The 20,231-nt window shown below is 45.8% G+C and overlaps 1 protein-coding gene across 5 annotated transcripts in view; it reads right to left on the bottom strand.

Annotated features, from left to right (window-relative positions):
* SLC24A3 (solute carrier family 24 member 3) overlaps positions 1 to 18,206 on the bottom strand; it is a 459,014-nt gene extending 440,808 nt beyond the window's left edge. For all 5 annotated transcript variants that reach the window (XM_022594224.2, XM_089896504.1, XM_022594228.2 and 2 more), the window contains exon 1: positions 17,669 to 18,206. In XM_022594224.2, the coding sequence (XP_022449932.1) occupies positions 17,669 to 18,119 (451 nt within the window). In that variant the 5' untranslated portion in view covers positions 18,120 to 18,206. The remainder of the gene's footprint in view (positions 1 to 17,668) is intronic.
* Between the last annotated feature and the right edge of the window lie 2,025 nt (positions 18,207 to 20,231).

Here is a 20,231-nt window from a genome sequence, read left to right as displayed (position 1 = left end):
AATAAATGTCACTTAATATGTAGTAAGTATTATATATATACACATATATTTATACGTAATATACAATAAATGTCACATAATACTAAAAAATATTGTGATTTTTAATAATATGCAGACATTAAAAATTAATTTTAAAGTTTGATGCCATAGAGAAATGTTTATGATAAGTTAAAAAGCAGACTCCACCAACACTACACAACCTTTTCCAGAAAATAAAAGAGAAGGAAATACCTCCTATTTCATTGTATGGGCCCAGCAAAACCAGATAAAGATAGTACAAGAAAAGAAAACTAGGACTAATATCCTGGGTGATCACAGATGCAAAAGTCCTCAAGAAAATATGATCAATTCAAATCCAGGAAGATATACCATGAAAACCACACCCTTGTCACCCTATTAACCGTGTGAAGAAGAAAAACCATGGGATCAAACCATTTAATGCAGAAAAAGCATGTGATGAACTTCAATACCCACCTCTGATAAAAATTCTCAACAAACTAGGACTCCAGTGTCAAAACATTACATACTGTAGAATTCCATTTGTATGACATTCTAAAAACTATAGTGAACAGAAAACAACGGGTTTAGGGATGGGGGAGGGTGTGATTACAAAGGGATAGTTTGAGGGAATTTTGAGGGGTGATATTTCTGTTCTGCATCCTATCAGTCAGTTCCACTATATGTTAGTTGCTTTTAGTTTTAAAAGCAGGATTCAAGACACTATATACAGTATTACATCAATTTTAAAATATGTAAGGGAGGAAGTATAACACAATGTTGGAAAACACTGAAACTGACCTGTCCTCATGCCCAGATTTATCAAAAGTAGGTTCAATGAGTTTTCTTTCTGCACATACGCCAACAAACATTTGTGATTTCAAACGATCAAACCATAAAATCCCACACAGCAGGTCATTACTATCAGATTTTTCAAAGCCAGGGTTGTTAAGGTCCTAGGAAACTTTGCTTTCTTTGGAACTCATGTTCAAATCACAGACTAGAATCACAACATCAGGGATGAAAATAGTGGAAATCTTGTAAACTCAAAGACCCCTAACAAGAAAAATCAATGGATACTAATTTCCAAAACGACCAATCATTCTCACGGCTGTATGAGGTGACTACCCAGGTAGAAGGTAAGCCAAAATGTTAACTTCCTCCTAAAGCAAGTTAAGAGTGCCCCGAGAACCAATATTTCTGAGTAAACAAGTCTCTTATTTGCTACAGGAAGTAGCTCACTCAAAAATTCCCTCATTTTCCCCATTTAGTGACCACACTGCATGCCATATAATTCCCAGCAAAATGCTGGGAATATATAAATGAGAATTCATATTTCTGAATTTGAAATAATTTCACCCAGGCAATCTGCATTAAATATATTTCTGATGTGACCTTTCTGCTGTTTTTTTCCTAAGTATTTACTAAGCAACGAGTCAGAAAACCAGGGTTCTGGCCCCAATTTAAATTCTCCTTCACATGAGTTTCCTCAAACATAAAATCAGATGTTAAAATACAAGGTCCCAAAGATTTCCATCTCCAATATTCTACAACAGCCAACAAATAATGGTGAAAGCAGTGTTTCAAAGTGCATCTAAACTACTTGGAGGAACAAAGTACTTGAGTGAACTATTTTCACAGAGCATTCATTCGGAAATATTGTGCAAATGACAGAAAAAATTATTCATCAAGGAAACTGTTAGCTAGCCGTGCATGGCCTTTATCTGGCGGTTAGCTCAGGTTACTGTACCTGAAAGTAATCAAACTGCAGGGATTGAGAACCACCCACCAACGTCCGACCTAACTTCACTAATGCAAACTGACCTTCCTTACACTTGTCTCCCCTCCCAAAACTTACAAGCAGTCTTTGGAGTAGAACAACATTACTGGTGGTGGAATTTCCCTTAATTCTTTTTTTTCTTTTTTTTTAACATCTTTATTGGAGTGTAATTGCTTTACAATGGTGTGTTAGGTTCTGCTGTATAACAAAGTGAGTCAGTTATACGTAAATATATATCCCCATATCTCCTCCCTCTTGCGTCTCCCTCCCTCCCTCCCTATACCACCCCTCTAGGTGGTCACAAAACACTGAGCTGATCTCCCTGTGCTATGTGGCTGCTTCCCACTAGCTATCTATTTCACATTTGGTAGTGTATATATGTCCATGCCACTCTCTCACTTCGTCCCAGCTTACCCCTCCCCCTCCCCGTGTCCTCAAGCCCATTCTCTACATCTGTGTCTTTATTCCTGTCCTGCCCCTAGGTTCTTCATAACCATTTTTTTTTTTAGATTCCATATACATGTGTTAGCATACGGTATTTATTTTTCTCTTTCTGACTTACTTCACTCTGTATGACACACTCTAGGTCCATCCACCTCACTACAAATAACTCAACTTTGTTTCTTTTTATGGCTGAGTAATGCTCCATTGTATATATGTGCCACAGCTTCTTTATCCATTCATCTGTCGATGGACATTTAGGTTGCTTCCATGTCCTGGCTATTGTAAATAGTGCTGCAGTGAACATTGTGGTACATGACTCTTTTTGAATTATGGTTTTCTCAGGGTATATGCCCAGTAGTGGGATTGCTGGGTCATATGGTAGTTCTATTTGTAGCTTTTTAAGGAACCTCCATACTGTTCTCCATAGTGGCTGTATCAATTTACATTCCCACCAACAGTGCAAGAGGGTTCCCTTTTCTCCACACCCTCTCCAGCATTTATTGCTTGTAGATTTTTTGATGATGGCCATTCTGACTGGTGTGAGGTGATACCTCACCGTAGATTTGATTTGCATTTCTCTAATGATTAGTGATGTTGAGCATCCTTTCATGTGTTTGTTGGCAATCTGTATATCTTCTTTGGAGAAATGTCTATTTAGATCTTCTCCCCATTTTTGGATTCAGTTGTTTGTTTTTTTGATATTGAGCTGTATGAGCTGCCTGTATATTTTGGAGATTAATCCTTTGTCAGTTGCTTCATTTGCAAATATTTTCTCCCATTCTGAGGGTTGTCTTTTCGGCATGTTTATGGTTTCCTTTGCTGTGCATAAGCTTTTAAGTTTCATTAGGTCCCAATTCTTACTGTTGTTTTTATTTCCATTTCTCTAGGAAGTGGGTCAAAAAGGATCTTGCTGTGATGTATGCCATAGAGTGTTCTGCCTATGTTTTCCTCTAAGAGTATTATAGTGTCTGGCCTTATATTTAGTTCTTTAATCCATTCTGAGCTTATTTTTGTGCTTGGTGTTAGGAAGTGTTCTAATTTCATTCTTTTACATGTAGCTGTCCAGTTATCCCAGCACCACTTATTGAAGAGGCTGTCTTTTCTCCATTGTATATTTTTGCCTCCTTTATCAAAGATAAGGTGGCCATATGCGTGTGGGTTTATCTCTGGTCTTTCTATCCTGTTCCATTGATCTATATTTCTGTTTTAGTGCCAGTACCATATTGTCTTGATTACTGTAGCTTTGTAGTATAGTCTGAAGTCTGGGAGTCTGATTCCTCCAGCTCCGTTTTTCTTTCTCAAGATTGCTTTGGCTATTCGGGGTCTTTTGTGTTTCCATACAAATTGTGAAATTTTTTAGTCTAGTTCTGTGAAAAATGCCATTAGTAGTTTGATAGGGATTGCATTGAATCTGTAGATTGCTTTGAGTAGTATAGTCATTTTCACAATGTTGATTCTTCCAATCCAAGAACATGGTATATCTCTCCAACTGTTTGTATCATCTTTATTTTCTTTCATCAGTGTCTTACAGTTTTCTGCATACAGGTCTTTTATCTCCATAGGTAGCTTTACTCCTAGGTATTTTATTCTTTATGTTGCAATGATAAATGGGAGTGTTTCCTTAATTTCTCTTTCAGAATTTTCATCATTAGTATATAGGAATGCAAGAGACTTCTGTGCATTAATTTTGTATCCTGCTACTTTACCAAATTCTTTGATTAGCTCTAGTAGTTTTCTGGTAGCATATTTGGGATTCTCTATGTATAGTACCATGTCATCTGCAAACAGTGACAGTTTTACTTCTTCTTTTCTGAGTTGAATTCCTTTTATTGCTTTTTCTTTTCTGATTGCTGTGGCTAAAACTTCCAAAACTATGCCGAATAATAGTGGTGATAGTGGGAAACCTTGTCTTGTTCCTGATCTTACTGGAAATGGTTTCAGTTTTTCACCATTGAGAATGAGGTTGGCTGTGGGTTTGTCATATACGGCCTTTATTATGTTGAGGTAAGTTCCCTCTATACCTACTTTCTGGAGAGTTTTTTTGTTTTTTTGCTTGTTTTATTTGTGGTATGCGGGCCTCTCACTGTTGTGGCCCCCCTTGTTATGGAGCACAGGCTCCAGACGCGCAGGCCCAGTGGCCATGGCTCACGGGCCCAGCCGCTCCGCGGCATGTGGGATCCTCCTGGACCGGGGTACAAACCCGTGTCCCCTGCATCGGCAGGTGGACTCTCAACCACTGCGCCACCAGGGAAGCCCACCTGGAGAGTTTTTATCATAAATGGGTGTTGAATTTTGCCAAAAGCTTTTTCTGCATCTACTGAGATGATCATATGGTTTTTATCCTTCATTTTGGTAAGATGGTTTATCACACTGATTGATTTGCATATATTGAAGAATCGTTGCATTCCTGGGATAAACCCCACTTGATCGTGGTGTATGATCCTTTTAATGTGCTGTTGGATTCTGCCTACTAGTATTTTGTTGAGGATTTTTGCATCTATGTTCATCAGTGATATTGGCCTGTAGTTTTCTTTTTTTGTGACATCTTTGATTTTGGTCTCAGGGTGATGGTGGCCTCGTAGAATGAGTTTGGGAGTGTTCCTCCCTCTGCTATATTTTGGAAGATTTTGAGAAGGATAGGTGTTAGCTCTTCTCTAAATGTTTGAGAGAATTCGCCTGTGAATCCATCTGGTCCTGGACTTTTGTTTGTTGGAAGATTTTTAATCACAGTTTCAATTTCAGTGCTTGCGATTGGCCCGTTTATATTTTCTATTTCTTCCTGGTTCAGCCTCAGGAGGTTGTGTTTTTCTAAGAATTTGTCCATTTCGTCCAGGTTGTCAATTTTATTGGCATAGAGTTGCTTGTAGTAATCTCTCTGATCCTTTGTATTTCTGCACTGTCAGTTGTTACTTTTTCATTTCTAATTCTTTGATTTGAGTTTTCTCCCTTTTTTTTTTGATGAGTCTCACTAATGGTTTATCAATTTTGTTTATCTTCTCAAAGAACCAGCTTTTAGTTTTACTGATCTTAGCTATTGTTTCCTTCATTTCTTTTTCATTTATTTCTGATCTGATCTTTATGATTTCTTCTGCTAACTTTGGGGGGTTTTTGTTCTTCTTTCTATAATTGTTTTAGGTGTCAGTTAGGTTGTTGGAGATGTTTCTTGTTTCTTGAGGTAGGACTGTATTGCTATAAACTTCCCTCTTAGAACTGCTTTTGCTGCAACCTACAGATTTTGGGTCGTCATGTTCTCATTGTTATTTGTTTCTAGGTATTTTTTGATTTCTTCAGTGATCTCTTTATTATTTAGTAGTGTATTGTTTAGCCACCATGTGTTTGTATTTTTTACAGATTTTTTCCTGTAATCTCATAGCGTTATGGTCGGAAAAGATACTTCATACGATTTCAATTTTCTTAAATTTACCAAGGCTTGATTTGTGACCCAAGATATGATCTATCCTGGAGAATGTTCCATGAGCACTTGAGAAGAAAGTGTATTCTGTTGTTTTTGGATGGAATGTCCTATAAATATCAATTAAGTCCATCTTGTTTAATGTATCATTTAAAGCTTGTGTTTCCTTATTTATTTTCATTTTGGATGATCTGTCCATTGGTGAAAGTGGGGTGTTAAAGTCCCCTACTATGATTGTGTTACTGTCGATTTCCCCTTTTATGGCTGTTAGCATTTGCCTTAATTATTGACGTGCTCCTATGCTGGGTGCATAAATATTTACAACTGTTATATCTTCTTCTTAGAAAGACCCCTTGATCATTATGTAGTGTCCTTCTTTGTCTCTTGTAACAGTCTTTATTTTAATAAAGTCTATTTTGTCTGATATGAGAATTGCTACTCCAGCTTTCTTTTGATTTCCATTTGCATGGAATATCTTTTTCCATCCCCTCACTTTCAGTCTGTATGTGTCCCTAGGTCTGAAGTGGGTCTCCTGTAGACAGCATATATACGGGTCTTGTTTCTGTATCCATTCAGCCAGTCTATGTCTTTTGGTTGGAGCATTTAATCCATTTACATTTAAGGCAGTTATCGATATGTATGTTCCTATTACCATTTTCTTAATTGTTTTGTGTTTGTTATTATAGGTCTTTTCCTTCTCTTGTGCTTCCTGCCTAGAGAAGTTCCTTTAGGATTTGTTGTAAAGCTGGTTTCGTGGTGCTGAATTCTCTTAGCTTTTCCTTGCTTGTAAAGCTTTTGATGTCTCCGTTGAATCTGAACAAGATCCTTGTGGGGGAGAGTAATCTTGGTTGTAGGTTTTTCTCTTTCATCACTTTAAATATGTCCTGCCACTCCCTTCTGGCCTGCAGAGTTTCTGCTGAAAGATCAGCTGTTAACCTTATGGGGATTCCCTTGTATATTATTTGTTGCTTTTCCCTTGCTGCTTTTAATATTTTTTCTTTGTTTTTAATTTTTGGTAGCTTGATTTATATGTGTCTTGGCATGTTTTTCCTTGGATTTATCCTGTATGGGACTCTCAGTGCTCCCTGGACTTGATTGACTATTTCCTTTCCCATATAAGGGAAGTTTTCAACTATAATCTCTTCAAATATTTTCTCAGTCCCTTTCTTTTTCTCTTCTTCTTCTGGGACCCCTATAATTCGAATGTTGGTCCATTTAATGTTGTCCCAGACGTCTCTGAGACTGTCCTCAATCTTTTTCATTCTTTTTTCTTTATTCTGCTCTGCAGTAGTTATTTCCACTATTTTATCTTCCAGGTCACTTATCTGTTCTTCTGCCCCAGTTATTCTGCTATTGATTCCGTCTAGAGAATTTTAAATTTCATTTATTGTGTTGTTCATCATTGTTCACTCTTTAGTTCTTCTAGGTCCTTGTTAAACGTTTCTTGTATTTTCTCCATTCTATTTCCAAGATTTTGGATCATCTTTAGTATCATTACTCTGAATTCTTTTTCAGGTAGACTGCCTATTTCCTCTTCATTTGTTTGGTCTGCTGGGGTTTTACCTTGCTCCTTCATCTGCTGTATATTTTTCCGCCTTCTCATTTTGCTTAACTTACTGTGCTTGGGGTTTCCTTTTTGCAGGCTGCAGGTTCGTAGTTCCTGTTGTTTTTGGTGTCTGCCCCCAGTGGGTGAGGTTGGTTCAGTGGGTTGTGTAGGCTTCCTGGTGGAGGAGACTGGTGCCTGTGTTCTGGTGGATGAGGCTGGATCTTGTCTTTCTGGTGGGCAGGTCCACGTCTGGTGGTGTGTTTTGGGGTGTCTGTGGACTTATTATGATTTTAGGCAGCCTCTCTGCTAATAGGTGGGGTTGTGTTCCTGTCTTGCTAGTTGTTTGGCATGGGGTGTCCAGCACTGGAGCTTGCTGGTCGTTGAGTGCAGCTGAGTCTTAGCGTTGAGATGGAGATCTCTGAGAGAGCTTTCATCGTTTGCTGTTACGTGGGGCAGGGAGGTCTCTGGTGAACCAATGTCCTGAATTTGGCTCTCCCACCTCAGGGGCTCAGGCCTGACACCAGGCTGGAGCTCCAAGACTCTGTCAGCCACACGGCCAGGTATGTGGGGAGTTTCTTGCCTTTTGGGAAGTCTGAGGTCTTCTGCCAGCGTTCAATAGGTGTTCTGTAGGAACTATTCCACATGTAGGTGTATTTCTGATGTATTTGTGGGGAGAAAGGTGATCTCCCCATCTTACTCCTCTGCCATCTTCAATCTCTCCCTTAATTATTAAAGTTATAATTTTCTAATTAGCTTTATTTGGGGAGTAGGTGATAGGAGTTACTTAACATGACTGTTCCGTTTGTACAAAAAGGTACATGAAGTGTGTGTGGTTATAAAAGGGCAACACAAGTTATCCTTGTGATGTTGAATCAGTCCAATATTTTGACTGGGTTGGTTACAGGAACCTACACAGGTGATAAAACTGGATAGAATGTAATACACACACGCACGTGGGCGCACATGCACTGGAAAAAGAAACGGGAAATCTGAATAAGGTTCGTGGGTTGCATCACTGTTGCTACTCTGGTTATGACATTATACTCAAGTTTTGCAAGAACGTTACCATCGGAGGAAATATACAAGGGATCTCTTTGTATTCTCTCTTACATCGGCAGTGAGTCTACAATTATCCCTACACAGAAAATTCAATTAATAAAAAAGGATATGGTAAAAAACTATGCCTTCCCCCTACCCTGACCATTAGCCATCCCAGGAGGCAACAATTCTTACCAGTTTCATGTGCATAGGAGTTAAAAGAAAGAAAAGGAGGAGGGCAGGAAGGGAGGAGGGGAGGGAGGGAGGGAGACTTCAAGCAGCTTGGGATCGTCCTGCAATGTATCAAAATAAATTGTCAGCTCCTTCATACTCACAGCTGCCCTTGAGTATAGAAGTGTTTCTGCTGAACGACCCCCTACATACACACAACCCCCACTTCATCTCCACTGGATTCGCGAAAGTAACCAGGTCTTTGCCCACAGGACAGGGCACTGGGTGACCCTCCTCTGGGAAATCTCACCAACCCATGATAAAGATTTAAAACTAGAGAAAGGAGCATTGCCCAGTGACATGGCCCAGTCAGATCACCTTACAGAGGCACCATGAGCAGACCCTCCTATGTGCATAGTTCCCAATCCTCTTGTTAATGGCCTCACTTAAATATGAGTAGAGGCCAAAGATCCCTTGACATAAGAAGAAAGCACATAATATGAAAAATAACAACAAACAGACAACAGCAACTTGGAGAGAGTCCATACAAAGAAAAGAAAACCTCGAAAACTACTATTAATATACTTTGGGGGGCTTCCCTGGTGGCGCAGTGGTTGAGAGTCCGCCTGCTGGTGCAGGGGACGCGGGTTCGTGCCCCGGTCCAGGAAGATCCCACATGCCGCGGAGCGGCTGGGCCCGTGAGCCATGGCTGCTGAGCCTGCGCGCCCAGAGCCTGTGCTTCGCAACGGGAGAGGCCACAACAGTGAGAGGCCCGCATACCGCAATAAATAAATAAATATATATATATATATATATATATATATATATATATATAAACACACATACATACACACACACACTTTGGGATATAAGAAATTATACTGTACTGATGAGGCAGAACAGGATGGTACTAAAAATAATTTTCAGAGGAAAAAGGAGCTCTTGGAAGTTAAAAATATGACAGCAAAAATCAAAAGCTCAGCATAAGAATTAGAAGGTATGGCTAAGAAAACCTAAAGAAATTAGAGTAAAAGGATGAGAAAGAAACAGGAGAGAAGAGATAAGAAGATCAGAAGATCAATGCAGGAAGTCAAACACCCAAATAATAGGTAATCCAGAAAGAGTAAAGAGAGAATTTAGGATGGAGGAAATAACAAAAGACAAGTTCCCAGACCTGAAGGACTAAATTTCCAGATTAAAAGAACCAGGCAAGTGTACCCAGGAAAATGCGTGAAAACAGAACCTCAACAGTCATCTAATTGTGATATGACTGAACATCAGGAACAAAGCAAAAAGCACACATGCTTTTAGAGGGGAAAAAACAGGTTTCATACAAAACAATTAAAAACTAGGACAGCGTCAGACTTCTCAGAGGCAACACCAGAGGCTGGAAGAGCCATGCCTTCAAAATTCTAAAGCAAATGTGCTCCAACCCAAACCCTTGATGCAACCTAAAGATCTTCTAAGTGTGGGGAGAGAATTAATATATTTTCATGTCCACAATATCTCAAACCTTTGTTTTGTTATTTCCACACCCCCTGTCTTAGGAGGCACCATGAGTGTGTGATCCCAAAACTGCATACCAAAAATGAAGGAATAAACCAAGAAAGACACATGTGTGAGTTCCAGGAAAATCCCAATGCCCAGGCTACACCCTGGAGCATAACATCACAATCCCTGGGGGGGCAGGATCCAGACGTGAGGTTTACAGTTCCCCGGTGATTACAACAGGCACAGAAGATTGAGACCCACAGAAATAACCAAAGGTACAATTTTCACCCCCATGCATAACCTCACAGGCCTTTATCTGTAGCAACTACTTATAATCTTGACTTTCAATCATCAGCTATATTCCACCTAGATGTCCTACCAGTGATCGAAGTCAAAATGTCCAAAAATGTGTATTTCATGTTCTTTCTTAAAAATGGCACTAATAAAAAAAACTAAAAACAGAGTTACCCTATGATTCAGCAATCCCACTCTTGGGCATATAATTGGAGAAAATGCTAATTCGAAAAGATACATGCACCCCAGTGTTCACTGCAGCACTATGTGCAGCAGCCAGGACGTGGAAACAACCTAAATGCCCAGCAGAGTAGTGGATAAAGATGTAGATGTACACAATGGCATACTACTCAGCCATTAAAAACAATGAAATGATGCCATTTGCAGCAACATGGATGGACCTAGAGATTATCACACTAAGTGAAGTAAGCCAGACAGAGAAAGACAAATATCATTTAATATCACTTACATGTGAAATCTAAAAAAAAGATACAAATGAACTTATTTACAAAACAGAGACAGGCTCACAAACACAGAAAACAAACTTATGGTTATCAAAGGGGCAACGGGCTGGGGGAGGGATAAATTAGGAGTATGGGATTAACAGATACAGACTACTATTTATAAAATAAACAACGAGGTCCTACTGTAATGCACAGGGAATTATATTCAATATCTTGGAATAAACTATAATGGAAAAGAATCTGAAAAAGAATATATAAAAAAATGGTGCTTGTGAGTTCTTGATGTCCACTGTGACGCCCCCTTTCTACTGGTCGCCCATGCCCTTTGTTCTTAGGTCAAAATTCTGCGCAAGAAACCTGTTTGTTACTTCCTGTCCTTCACAACTTCAGTTTCATGTCACCAAAGTGAAAATGACTTCTGCTCAGGCCAAACAATGCAGAAAGCACAAAGAGAAAAATGAAAAGAAAAATACAAAGTTGCAATGCAAAATTCCCCTGAACTAGGTCACTGATGAGCTGACTTTATCTGTTCCCCCTCTCCCAGAAATGAAGAGTGACTGACAAGCAAGAATAATGGCTGGATCTCACCATTTGAATAAGCAACTTGTATGGGTCTGGACAGCTCCAGAAATGACAAGGGCCCTTCCCCTGTTCCCTGGAACACTCAGCTAAACTCTACGCTCTAGATTCACAGGGTCAGGACCAACCTGCTCCATGGTCACGGACGGGTCCAGGCAAGCTGCATTTCTATCCAAGTCTCAAATACCCCTGCACTAGCATTCTCATACCACCTCTCCCCTTTCTACACATGGATCTCGTTAAAAGGCTGAGCCTTCTTTTACCTATTTTTCTATAAGTTTGTTTTTGTTTTCCATTCTTCACCAACCTAATTCCTTTATTTTCCAGGTTCCAGCTTCTCCTGATCACCAGCATCTCCTCCATGCCATGTTGTATTTCTCATTTGTATTTCTCATAATTCTTGAAAGTTAGCTGTTCAATGCCTCTCTTCCCACTAAAGTCTGAGCATCACGAGGATACTCTGGGTATCCGTCTCAGACACAGCTGTCACCCCGGCCACGTGTTTACTGAATGAAGGAGAGAAGGTCCCTGTATCTTACACTGGTCGGGTCTGGGAAGAAACTGCTGTTAAGGGAGTTTCATAAGGGACCGTTTACAAAGGTGGGGGCAGGGCTGGGAAGACCAGTGAGGGAGGGTGAAGCCCCCAGGACACACAACAGTGAAGAGCATCACCAGCCCAGGGATGAGGATGAAGAGAGAACAGCAGGTAGACTGAGACCTAACAGGAGGAGGAAGTCTGGAAGATGCCATCCAAGTCTGGGAAATCATGACTCCATGGTTTAAACTGCCCAAAGATACCCATCACCGCTTCACTCACAGAAAACCTTCTTCCACTGAATCCTCAATCCTTGAAATTCTCAAATCCCACACGAGGACACCATGTTTGAGACCACTGCAAACGAGAAACAAAAACCACTGCCAAATAAGCTCTACAGAAACTGAAGGCAGGAAGAGGCGAGAAAACTCGAATTCCCTTCTTGGCAGGACTACCCATTGGCTCTGCGACTTCAGGGACATTTTCTGAACTCCCCGGACCTTAGTTCCCTCATTAGAAAAGTCTACATACTGTTATTTCCCCCTCTGAAATTGTTTTGCTCAAGGAAGAGAAATCTCCTTAAGGAAAAAGAGCGTTGCCAAAATCCTATCCTATCAGCCAACTTCCACCAGGCCTTGGAATCCTTAGCAAATGGCTGGTTTTGCAATTCTTTTGGCTTTGCCAACCCTCCAGGGTAAAAAAAAATCTTCCCACAAGGATTTAAGGCTCACAAGGGGAGGAAATCTTTGAGAAAAATCTGGGTTGATGAGCAGCTAAGAAAAGCCAGGAGGAAGGAGACACATCTATATATGTTTAGGCAGAAAATAGAAAAGGTTGAAAAGGAATGTTTTTCTAAAATACTGCTTCTATGAAAGCAACCTTCTGTTACTCCTTTACTCCCGAGTCAACTGAAAAAGGCAGTGTGATTCCCATTTTCTATTCGAGTCCTCCTAGGCTGGGGCTAGGGATGCAGAGGCACACAGCTCTGATGCAGGCAGGCTTGAATTCAAACCCTGCCACTTAATGAAGTGGCTCTGATCGAGGCTCTCACCTTTCTCAGCTCAGGGCCAGTCCATGAAAAATGGGTAACAACACTGAATGTGCTGGATTGGAGGCAGAATTAGAAGTCATGAAAATACAGTGTGCCTGTAAGTGGGCCTCTGATATGCAGTCGCTAGGTTTTATCACAGGCACTGTCGCTCAGACATCAAAACAGCTTCCGTACTTAACAAATGCCTTTTGAGCATCTACTCTGGGTGGTGTGATGGGGTGACAAAGGTGAGGAAAGGTCACAGGATCCCTGACCTCCTGGAGCTTAGACTCTGGTGAAGAGTAAGCAAAGAAACACATAATTGCCAACAAAATGCTACAAAGGTAAAACAGAGTGTGTTCAGAGAGCAAACAGACCAGTGGGGGACCTGGTCTAGTCCGGAAGCTCTTGGGCCTGGAAGTGAAGGATGCAGGCTGAACTAGCTGGGGTGTTAACAGTGGGACCAGCAGGCGCTAGAGGTCTAGGGCCAGAAGCATCCCCCTTCTGAGGAGCAGAAGAAAGGCCTTAGTGGTGATGCACGGACAGGGGAGGGCAGGGAGGGAAGAAAGAGCTGGAGAGTCCAGCCAGGCCTCCCAGGAAGCCACAGGAGGGACCGAAAGGTCATGGTCAGGGTCTTCTGAGGGGCAGGGAGCCACAAAGCTAAATGCGAGCTCTCAGCTCTGCAACTGAAATGTGCAGTTCAAATCCCCACTGCAGCCGCTCTTCAAATATCATCTCTGGACCCAACCAGGTAAGGCGAGCAGCATGATTGGACGGTATTTCAATAGAAATTGATGCGCACATATACATGCACATATACACACATATACATACGCACATGCATACACACATGTATGTGCACACATATATACATACATGCACATATGCATACATGCACGTATACGTACATATACATACGCACATATAAGCATACATACATACATATAGATGCACATACACGCATATACATACACACACGTATATATGTGTGTGTGCATATATGTATGTATTACTTGCCTCTTACCATCTTGGGGAATGTCTACAATCACTCCTAAGTTATCATCCTTTTAAGATCCTGGTTTTCCAAAGATGGCCACAACAGCATCTCCCATCACATGTGCTCACCTTACCATGTATCCTGACAATCCTCCATGGAGTAAGTGGTGGCATCAATGTCCCCTCTCCTCGAACTCGGGTTGACATGTCACTGCCCTAACCAACAGAAAATAGTGGCAGTGACACTGTGCAACCCCTGAGGCTGACACATAAAAATGCCAGGCACGTCCACCTTGTTCTCCTAGACCCCAGCTGCCACGCTCTGGGGAAGTTCAACCAAGGCATGTGGAGAGGCCATATGGAGAGGCCACACGTAGGTGTTCCGGTTGACAGCCCAGCTGAGGATCCAGCCAACAACCCTCATCAACCCCAGACATGGTAGTGATGTTGCCTCCAAACGACTGCAGACCCAGCCACCAAGTCCCCCAGGCCTTCAGTGTCTCCAGCTGAGGCCCCAGACATCATGGAACACAGGCATCCCCGCTAGGCCCTGACCAAGTCCCTGACACAAAGTATCCTTGAGTAAAAACATGGAAGAGTCATTTTACACCACTATTTGGGGGTGATCTGTTATGTAGCAACAGCAACTGAGCCAAAGAGTATCTCAAAGTTTATACGTATATACCTGTGTATGACTGTCCTTCACTATTCACCACCCTAGGGACCTTTAGGAGGGAATGTCTAATTACTCCCAAGTTAGGACCTCTGGGCTTTGTCCACACCACTTACGGAAAAAGAGGACCAGGTTTCTTACTGCAAAGAAAAATTAAACACTTTTATTAAACTACTCAAAACATACAAAGTGATCCATTCACACTGCAAAAAAATAAAAGAAAATCGCGTTAGCAAATCTGACACCTTATTTCAACTGGCTCTGAAAACAGATCAAAACCAAGACCTTCATCAACAACAACTAAATAGGGCACCGAGGGCTCTTCTTTCCTTGTCCACCACTGGAAGCTCAAGTGTCTGCAGCTTCAAGGAGGCAATGCATAGAAAGGGGACTTAGCCCAGGGCCTGGCACTTAAGAGCCTGCCAAATTCCGGTTAATATTATTATTGCTTTTGTTGTTGTGGGAATTAACATTTTTCTTGATTCCAGCGCTAATTCTTCCTGACTTAAGCTTAACAATGCTCCTGTCCCATCTGAGCAGGAAAGAATCTATACTGAGTTTGGTTAGATGTCCTGAAAGGGATCTCCGATTCCATACAATTAGAAATGTTATACAAGATTATATAACATAACTTCCACACATCTCTATTCTGGTTTGGTAAAAGAACTGTCCTTTTTATTTAAAAAAAAGAAAAATCAATATATGTTAGAAAAGAGGCTTCTGAGAAATAACAATCACTGCATGGTTTTCAAGGTGAATAAATAAAAATATCACCTTTGATAATTATGAAGCTACCCCCCTATGTGGTTATATAAATATTACAAAGCTGCACCCAGATTGTGGCATGAATACCAGGGGACACAGGTGGGATCAAAGAGCCAGGTCACCTCAGGTTGGTTTCTTCCTCTGCTCCCCAACTGCTGTGTGACCTTAAGCGAATCACTTGGCCTCTCCAAGTCACGGTGCCTTTAATACAAGGCTAAATTCCAAACACTTTAGCCATACTGAAGGACCCTCAAGTACAGCATCCCCCACGTTTCCGGGGTAAAAGTCATTATTCAGGTGGTTAAGTCTGCTGAATGGCAACCCCTCAAGCAAAATAATCACTTGCAGATTCACACACGTTAATCAGTATCTTAAAAAATTATCTCGAAAAACCTGGGCCTTGCGAAATCTTGCTGCGCATCGTGTAATGAAATTATCAATATCTAGTGGAAGAAAAGGTGATCTGAGACAGAATTACAACTAGTATGCCATCCGCCGGCCCGATGGCACACACTCCCCCCACTGACGTTCACTGTTATCTTCAGTTACTGGGCTGGGGGTCTTCTCAAGCGCCACATGTATGGGAGCGGGTGGAGAGGCAGAAGGAGAATGTGGATGGGGACTCCCTGGCAGTTCAGTGGTTAGAACTCTGTGCTTCCACTGCAGGGGGCACGGGTTCGATCCCTGGTCGGGAAACTAAGACCCCGCATGCTGAGCACATGGTGCGGCCAAGAAAAATAAAATAAAAGAATGTGGATGGAAGGAAGGAGAAGACAGATCAAGGGAAGGTATGGAGGAAAGGGCTGTGCATGAGTCCCTAACAGGAACATTTCTGTCCGTCTCCAAATGACATCTAGTCACCAAGTTTCAAGCTTGCTGAGTGTCTGACACCCCCTCCCTCCGAACATCCCAGCTTTCCCAGGGCCCAGGGAGCCCCCTGCCACTGACGGACTTAACCATCTGGGTCACATCCTCTATCCAGAAAAATGTCTTTTGTAGCCTTGAAAGTGGTGGAATTCGATGGCTCAGAGAACCCCAACCTGCAGGAAAATGGCCGGCATGTAAGTGATTTGGAACCCCCCTTTCCAAAGGTGGCATGAAGTACGGACTGGCTTTGCACTCATCAAAACTGAGAAGATGAAAAGGGGGTTAATGAAAACCCTCTTTCTGAGAATCAGCCAGGAACTGCTTTTGACAGGTCTGACTCTGCCCTTGGAGAGGTCGAGCCTCCCTCACCCGGCACGGTCACCTTCCTGATGGCAGTCCTCATGGCCAGAGAGTCTGGGATCCAGGAGAAGTGGAGAGAACCCGGGAGTCTCAAGGGCTCCACCGAAGACCAGGACAGGCTCTCTCCTTTTACCATATATGCTGAAGTCAGCTAAGACCTGGACCAAGACCGACCATCTGCTTTCCCCACCAGGCACGAGACAGTCAACTGGGGGAGGTCCCTATTTTAACTGATAGCACCCTTAAAAATATTTGACCATCACTATCCAAATGCCTTCATTCTGCACTTCGTAACACCTTGTATTGGAGCTCCGTCTATCTTAACACCAAAGCCTGTATCTGGAACTGCTTTTCCTCACGACCATTTCCATGGCTGTTTTCCCAGGAACCGTGCCACTTGAATGGCCGGGACATAAAACCGTTTTACAACAGTTATTCTTCCAAGACTTTCCTCCGTTTCTTTGACAGCTGCACACCCAGGCTCCAAACTCTTTACCGTGGACAACTGTTCTGAGCACATTCCTCCACCAGGTCTATTTCAGCTCAAGAAAGGCCAAGGACAAAAATAAGACAAAAGTTGTGGGTAAAGGGGGCTCCCACCGCAGGGCACCCTGAGAGCAGTGAACAGAATGAGGGACAGTCCAGCCTAATGGCTTCTTCCCCGGCTGCAAGTCCACAAAAGGGATCCGTCTTCCCAGCGAGTGGTCAATGGAAGAGAACCAGTCCCAAACCCTAGCCGGGGGCCAGCACTTTTTTCCTATCAGGAGTTCCCCGCACCTGTTTTGGAAAGGCGGGGATGGAGCTTCCTACCCGGTCCATCCCGCCTGAGAGGTTTCGAGAACTGTATGCTCACCAGTCAACCAGCCCTCCTTCCACAAGCCAAGGAGTACTCAGGTGGTCACGGCGCACAGGGGCCCAAAGCTCACCAGGACAACTTTATTACTGGCCACGGGGCACTCGTTTAGGGGAACCGTCCCCGCCGCCGCCCCCAGTCCCTCCAGCTCGTGGCAGGAAGGGCAGAGCCGGGAGGCACAGGTGAGGGTTCCCAGGGCAGCTAGGCGCCCAGCGTGACTGACGCGGCCCCACCGCGTGGTCCTCGCCTCCGGGGCCCCCTCCGAGGGGCAGGGGGGCGTCCTCGGCCCGGCACCCCCGCCCGCCGGCCCGGCCGGGGAGCCCGGCACCGCCGGAGCCGCAGCGCCCACTCGGGGCGGGCGGCGAGCACTCACCGTCGTGGTCCTGCATGCTCGACAGCGACCAGAGCAGCAGCGCCACCAGGGCCAGGAAGCCTATCTGGCTCAGCAGAAGGTCCCTCCGGCGGCTCCGGCGACGCTCGCGCTCCTCCTCGTCGGGCGACGGCATCCTCTTCGGGCGGCAGGGCAGCGGCCCCGGCTGGGGCCCCGGCGGGCGGCGGCCGCTCCGGTCGCGGGCGGCCGCGGCGGGCACGGCGGCTGGAGGCAGCTCCGCGCTCGGCGACGGCGGCGGCGCGTCCTCGCTGCGCTCCCGCCCGGCGGCCGCCGCCTCCTCTTCTTCCTCCTCGCGGCCGCCGCGGGTCTCCCGGTCTTCGTCCTCGTCGTCGCTGTCGCTCAGTCCCTCCTCTTCCTCCTCCTCCTCCTTGTCGCCGCCGGCCCGCGCCGCAACCTCCCGGCGCTCGGGGTCCCCGTCCTCCTCGCGCTCCATGGCTCCCACGCTCGGCGTCCGCGCTCGGCCTCGGGCGGCGGCGCGGCGGGGGCGGCGGGGGCGGCGGGGGCGGCGGCGGGAGGCGGGGGCGGCGGCAGCCGAGGAGGAGGAGCGGGGAGGACCGGCGGGAGGAGGACCCGCCGCGGGCCAACGCGGCCGGCGGGCGAGGCCACCGGGGCTGCTCCGGCCTCGCGGGCTGCGGGAGCGCGTCGCGGGGCCGTCCGCCTACTCCATGGTCCGCGCGCGGGGCCGGGGCCGAGCGGGGCCGAGCGCGCCGGGAGCTCGGGGCAAGGCGGCAGCCTGCGGCGACGCGGCGGCTCGGGCTCGGGCGCGGGCGCGGGCGGGGGGCAGCGGCGGGGACGCGGCGGCGCTGGCCAGCCTGGCGGAGAGGGGGCGCGTGGGGAGGAGACTGAGCCGGGGAGGGACCCCCGCGCGCGGTCCTGCGCTCGTGCCGGCGCGGGAGGCCCCCTCTCGGGACACACGCGCAGCCCAGAGGCAGCTCTCTGGGAAAAAGGGTTCGCCCGAAACTTTCGGAGGAGCCGAGCGTCTCTCCGGCCCCGTCCCCACCCTGTGCCCGGAGAGGGGCGCCGCGAGTGCGCTTGGGTGCGCGCGCCCGGCCGCCGCGCTCGCTTCCTCCCGCGGGCCTCCTGGATTTCCCTCCGCCCCCTTGCGGGGATCCCCCCTGCGCGCCCGGCTCGGGATCTGGAACAGGACTCCCCGGAGGCTCTTGGCTCACTGAGGATGTCCTGGCTCCCCCCTCTGGCCCGGGCTCACACTTCACTCGCGATCGTCCTGGACCAAGCCCAGGGCTGTGGCTGAGGGAAGGTGGGCAGCTGGCCCTGTCCCGGGTCAAGGCGGCCCTAGGGTCCCCAGCCAACCTCGGGAGGAGGCCCCTGCCTGCCCCCACCCCTGAGGTCAGAGCCCTAATCCCCCCACTCCTCTGCCCCCAGTTCTGCTCCAGCCGTCACCTGCAGCCCTGCAGAAGGTGCCCCGTGCAGAGAGGACACCTAGTGGTCTCAGGCACACCCACCCTCCTTCCTGGGGTTTCCGGCTTCCTCCCTGGTACCTGGCTTGGGCTGCTGGTTGGGATGGTGGATCTAGCCCCAAGGAGGAGGTAGGGCTGAAAACAGAAGGGCTTGTTCAAAAGAGGATCACTGAAATCCAGGTGACTTTCTCCATGGAGTCCGGTCATATCAGGAAATCTAGCTGCATGCAGATGGCCAGGGAGGTGAGGAGGAAGGAGGGAAGCTCTGTACAGGTTTCTCCACTCCTAGGTCTTGGGAGGACCCACAGAGTCCAAATGTGTTCCCACCTGTAGGTGACCTCCTGGCCCACGCCTCCCAGATGACACCCAACAGCATCTGGGGACAGCAGGTGATGGCAAAGCACAAAACAGTCCTTCCCGGGTGGCTTCCTTACCACAGAGGGGTCATTTCACCCAACAAGCCTGGAAGATCTCGCTTCCTGGGCGTTATCATTCCTTTACTCCTTTCTCGGCCTGGTGTCTTCCGGGATGCACCTCTCCTACGACCCCCTTGTGGTTGACCCTTCACTCCCACTCTGGTTGGTTACCAGGTACCGAGGAGGATTTAAACCGTGGAAGTTTGCCCAGGCTGAAGGCGGGGGAGGGTGGTTCTCCGTCAACATTCAGAGACATAGACAGGGAAGTTTAGGAGCTTGGAATACTGTCCTTTATTCAACTAACTGGGAAAGACACTCAAATCGCTTTTTCTCGTGTAAATAGGAAAACTAAAAGTGAGAGAGGGAATCTGGAACTAATTGGGTTAGGGAATGAGCCACAGGCACAAGGAATTGTGTAATCTGGGGGTGGGAGAGGTGTCGGGGGAGGGAGCAGGAGGGAGGAGGGGAGAAACCAGGAGTTGGCAATTCCCTGGAAATGCTCTCCGCACCTGCACTGATGGGAAGAAAGGGAGGAAGGTTGGGGGAGGGGAGGGAGACAGAGATGAGAGATCACTCCCGGGGTGCCTAGAAATGATTTTTAGTTCATATTCATTTTGACAGGTTTCAGAGCAAAGTGGGGTGTGGCAGAGACAAAGACCCCTGAGAAGCCAACCACTCAGAGAAGAAAAATAGGCACTTCCGGTCCCCGGC

This window comes from Delphinapterus leucas, chromosome 15 (assembly GCF_059928025.1).
Source record: "Delphinapterus leucas isolate spDelLeu-1000000601 "Yukka" chromosome 15, BTC_Dleu_Yukka2, whole genome shotgun sequence".
In the NCBI taxonomy this organism is placed as follows: domain Eukaryota; kingdom Metazoa; phylum Chordata; class Mammalia; order Artiodactyla; family Monodontidae; genus Delphinapterus; species Delphinapterus leucas.
The sequence above is the reverse complement of the archived record's forward strand: the minus strand, read 5'-3'. Positions and strand labels throughout refer to the sequence as shown.